Source organism: Coptis chinensis, chromosome 9 (assembly GCF_015680905.1).
Source record: "Coptis chinensis isolate HL-2020 chromosome 9, ASM1568090v1, whole genome shotgun sequence".
Classification (NCBI taxonomy): domain Eukaryota; kingdom Viridiplantae; phylum Streptophyta; class Magnoliopsida; order Ranunculales; family Ranunculaceae; genus Coptis; species Coptis chinensis.
The window spans coordinates 65,001,200-65,006,035 of record NC_141464.1 but is presented as its reverse complement, the minus strand read 5'-3'; the positions used below and the strand labels follow the sequence as shown (position 1 = coordinate 65,006,035).

Sequence of the window (4,836 nt, the reverse complement as noted above, 5' to 3'; positions counted from 1 at the left end):
TATCCATGTATGAACAAATGTTCATACCTACCAATAGCTATGAACATTTATTGTTCACATTGTTATAAAAACATACAAACAACCATAAATTAAGGATATTGAGTTAAAGAAATATACCAAAAACATTATAGTGCATCCATTGATCGTCTGTTTTTTTGCTTCTTTGTATTCAATATCAGCATCAATTAAGTCCTTGTGTATGGCAGTTGGCCAAGACAGACTTCTAAGTGTATCTAAGCTGTCAACAACCTTGATCAATGGCCATGATGCTTTGTAATTGCCATTGCTGAAGAAACATGTAACCAACATGAAAAGCGACATCAGCTTTGCAAAATCTTCAGCTGCAGATTGCTCATCAGTGGTTGCCAAAGTCCTCATTATGCCATCTTCAACATGAGACTTGGAATACCTGGTGTTGCCATCACCAAAGTACTTTTTAATGAAGCTGGTTTTCTTTTCATCATCTCCAACAGTCCTATTTAACTGAACCAAAGTATTTGTGATAGGCAAGACAAACATGAGACTAACCTCCTCTACAGTTAGCTTTACCATTTTTTTACCAATCTCAAATGCCTCTTCAGGTACTGATTTGAAATTGTCCAACAGATAGAATATTTCTTTGTTTGGCTTGAATTTGTTTCCTTCAACAATCCCACTGTTGTATAACTCATAAAACATAAACCAGAATGGTGTCTTCTTCATTCCATCAACATGCTTTTTTGGAATTCCCACTTCTTTAAGTTTTTGTACCGAACTTATCATGTGTGAGAAAGTACATCGTAGCTACAGAGGTGCTACTATGCTACCTTTAACATTCTCTTTCTCATCTTCCTTCTCTTCCACCACCTTCCCTTTCCTAGTATTCTTAACCACAACCTTCCCTTTACTAGTATTCTTGACCACAACCTTCCCTTTACTAGTTTTCTTTGTCTTTAGTTTTTTCGATTGGCTGGTAGCGCTGCTCGACTCCAGTTTCCTTTTTTTGGATGCAGATCTCAAACACAACTTTTTGTTTGGTGTGTTAGATCTCAAAGATAACTTTCTACTCACAAATCTACTCACAGGGGACTTATCGATTTTCTTCTTCTTCTCCCATATTGCTTTTCTTCCTTTCTCGGATTAAGGACTGCAAATAATTGAAAGTCAGACATGCAAATTATAAACATAGTTTTGTTATTGTAAAGGTATGAAATCAATGTTCATACCCAGGGACTATGAACAATTAATGTTCATCCCAATGGACTATGAACAATTAATGTTCATACCAAATGTACTATGAACAATTACTGTTCATACAGAATTATGAGTAATCACTAATGTAAATGTACCTTTAATGGAACCTCAAAATCATCTTCTCCTCCATCTTGTTGTTGTTGTACTTCTTTATTTCCAGCATTCAAATCCTAACATGCAAAACAAAGTTATGAAAAATCAGTATCCATACATATTTACTATCATGCTATACTACATGAATATGAGTATTCATAGTCTAATATGAGTATGAACAATAAATGTTCATGCCTATTTCCTATTCTATGCGGTTCTAACATATTCAAATCCTAACATGCAAAAAACACACGTATGAACACACATTGTTCATACCAATTTCTAGTAAAAAATAAAATCAATAATTTAAAAAAAAAAAACCTCTAAATCTTTTTCTTCTTCTGCATCTTCTTCCCCTATTCTTCTTCTTCTTCTTCTTTTCTTTCTTCTTCTTCTTCTTTTTTTTCTTCATCTTCTTCAGCATTTCCATCATCATCATCGGTATCTGTTTTCTCGTCATCTTCACTTCCAACAACTCCTTCTATTGGTTTATCCTCCTCCTCATCTCCCCCACCTTGCTCTCCAACAGTATCATTTACAATACTTTGTACAACATTTGATATTTCTTGTTTGTGTTCTTCACAGTAAATGTCGTTCTTATACCTAGGGTTCTTACAATTTTCAGTATTGCACAACATTTCATCCATTTGATATATTTTGATTCTGATTTTGGAGACAATTTTGGTTTAAAAAGGAACCTAGGGCTTTATTGTTTTTGTGTTAGTTTTCTTTTTGCTTTCGGTGTTTTTTTTGAAATGTGTGCAAAATGAGAAGTTAGTTTTGTATTTGAAGTGGACACGAAACCATTTATTTTGGAAGTGACACGTAATACCTTAAACTAAATTTGGTGGGTATGAACATCCATTGTTCATACACGAAATAGGTATGAACACTTATTGTTCATACCCAAACAATCATTGTGTTTCTCACTGTTTCACATCTGTATTAATATGAGTATAAATCACGTATGAAAAATCAAAGTTCATTGTTCATAAATAGGTATGAACATTGATTGTTCATACCCACCAATTGTTATATCCATGAATGAATTGATATATCAATATTGATTGTTCATACCATGTATGAACATTGATTGTTCATACCATAAATAGGTATGAACATTGTTATATCCATGAATGAATCCATGAATGAATTGATATATCAACATTGATTGTTCATACCATGTATGAACATTGATTGTTCATACCTATTCATGTATGAACATTGATTATTCATACCCACCAATAGGTATGAACATTGATTGTTCATACCCACCAATTGTTATATCCATGAATAAAAATTGTTATATCCATGAATGAATTGATATATAAACATTGATTGTTCATATATGAACATTGATTGTTCATACCCACCAATAGGTATGAACATTGGTTGTTCATACCCTAAATAGGTATCATGCAATCAAAATTAAATAAATGAATGAAATCATAAGAGACTTTAAAAATGAATTCCAAACCTGTATTAATAACTATCATTCAATCAAAAAATATTTAATACAAAAACATCAAACAACCTCACTAGTGCTTCCCACATCAAAAATTTGCCAAGACCTTAATACCATATCACCACTACCACTAGGCAACTCAACCATTGCACTAGAGAAATCATCCCTTGCTCTAGATTCCACATCAGCAGTGTTAGAAGTTTTCCCACGGCAAGTCTTTCGATCGTGCCGGTCGGTTTTTGGCATTTTTTGCATTTGTGGGCAGTATAACGCATAACACCCGTGCTCTCAATCCTCTTAACTCGTGGTCTACCCGGAGCCCTCTTCAAATCTGGTGGAAGAATTTTTACTTCATTAGAAACATTTGAACATATCTAATTGTGGCTAATTGCAGTGATGCCATGAGAGTACGTGTTGCTGAACGAAGTGGCAAGAAATGCAACTTCAATGTATGAATACATTGAATCCCCTTTGCAATAAATACTCGCAATTGCATGCCGGCAAGGAAACCCGTCTATGCCCCAATTATTACAAGTGCAATATCTACTAGGCAAGTCAACCCGATACTCATGCTTCTCCATAACAACTTGAAACACGTGCTCATCTGACCTTGCCACACTCACAGAACGAGCCTCTCCAATCCTCTCAGCCAATTTCACTTCCATTTTAGGACAAAGAATAGTTTTCCAATTCTTGCACTCCATCCTCCGGTCCGATGCCATTTTCATCATCTTCATGTGAATTTCATCTAACATGGCTGTAATGGGCAGATGACGCTCTTTGTCTATCCAGCTATTGAAACACTCTCCCAAAGAAGAGCACATCTCACCATACCGGGCGCCACAAAAGTATGCATTAGCCCAATTATCATAAGGTGCCTTAGATAGAAAATTAGATACTGCATCTCCACCTATATTCAACAATTCAGCCATGTGCTCCTGAAACTCCTCATGCGTGGAAGCATAATCACATTTCTTGAATAAGCCCACCAAATATTTCCAAACACCACATGTCTTTGACAAAGCTGTTCGAAGGTTGTTCTCCATGTGCCATAAGCAGAAACTGTGATATGAATCAGGAAATACAAGAGGAATGTTCACAAGCAAACCATGATGTCTATCACTCAAAAAAGTATACCTTCTCTCATACCCAAAAGCCTTCTTAAACATATTGAGAAACCAAAACCAATTTGATTCATTTTCAATATCAACAACACCAACAACAAGAGGGAATAATCCTACAAAACCATAAAAAATAACCAAATATGAGATAACTGAAAAGTTATGAACAATACATGTTCATATCCAAAACAAATATGAACAATGAGTGTTCATACCCAAAATAGATATGAACAATGAGTGTTCATACTCCAAACAGATATGAACAATGAGTGTTCATACCCAAAATAGATATGAACAATAAGTGTTCATACCCAAAACAGATATAAACCAAAACAGATATGAACAATAAGTGTTCATACCCAAAATAGATATGAACAATGAGTGTTCATACCTAAAATAGATATGAACACTCATTGTTCATACCTCTAAGCAGATATGAACAATAATACATGTTCAAAAATAAAACATGAAAGTAAAAATAAAGGAACACCTTGATCTCCATTTTTGGTAGTAGCAGCCAACAAGCACCCTTTATACTCTGATCTCAAGAAGGTTCCATCTAAATACACCATTGCTCAACAATATTTAAAACCATTAATACTCGATTCAAAAGCAACCAACACCCTCTCAAACTTCCCACTCTCTTTATTCACCTGAAGATCAACATGATTCCCAGGATCTCTTCGCTTCAACTCCTTCGTATACCACAAAAGTTCATTATAGGATAAAGCAACATCACCATACAACTCTATTAATACCAACTTCTTACCCACATAACTCATATGTTTAGAAATCTTAAGCCCATACTCACGACTATAAAAAGAAGTAATATCTCCCAATGACAAAGATGGTTTATCTCTAGCAAAATCCAAAATATGAGTCATTACAAGATAAGAAGTGAGAGGAGGATGGTTGTAGTCTTTA

At 34.6% G+C, this 4,836-nt stretch overlaps 1 protein-coding gene across 1 annotated transcript; it reads right to left on the bottom strand.

Annotated features, from left to right (window-relative positions):
- Positions 1-3,165: 3,165 nt before the first annotated feature.
- On the bottom strand, positions 3,166-4,484 carry LOC147477357 (protein FAR1-RELATED SEQUENCE 4-like). The gene is made up of 2 exons (XM_086585990.1): positions 4,403-4,484; positions 3,166-4,028 (listed from the first exon to the last, which is right to left on the bottom strand). Exons 1-2 carry the CDS (start codon positions 4,482-4,484, stop codon positions 3,166-3,168), a joined length of 945 nt encoding a protein of 314 aa, XP_086442116.1.
- Positions 4,485-4,836: the final 352 nt, after the last annotated feature.

Coding starts and splice junctions, on each gene's coding strand:
- LOC147477357 (XM_086585990.1), bottom strand. CDS start 4,484: ATGGTGTATTTAGATGGAACCTTCTTGAGATCAGAGTATAAAGGGTGC. Junction 4,029..4,402: donor TACCAAAAATGGAGATCAAG/GTGTTCCTTTAT, acceptor ATGGTTTTGTAG/GATTATTCCCTCTTGTTGTT.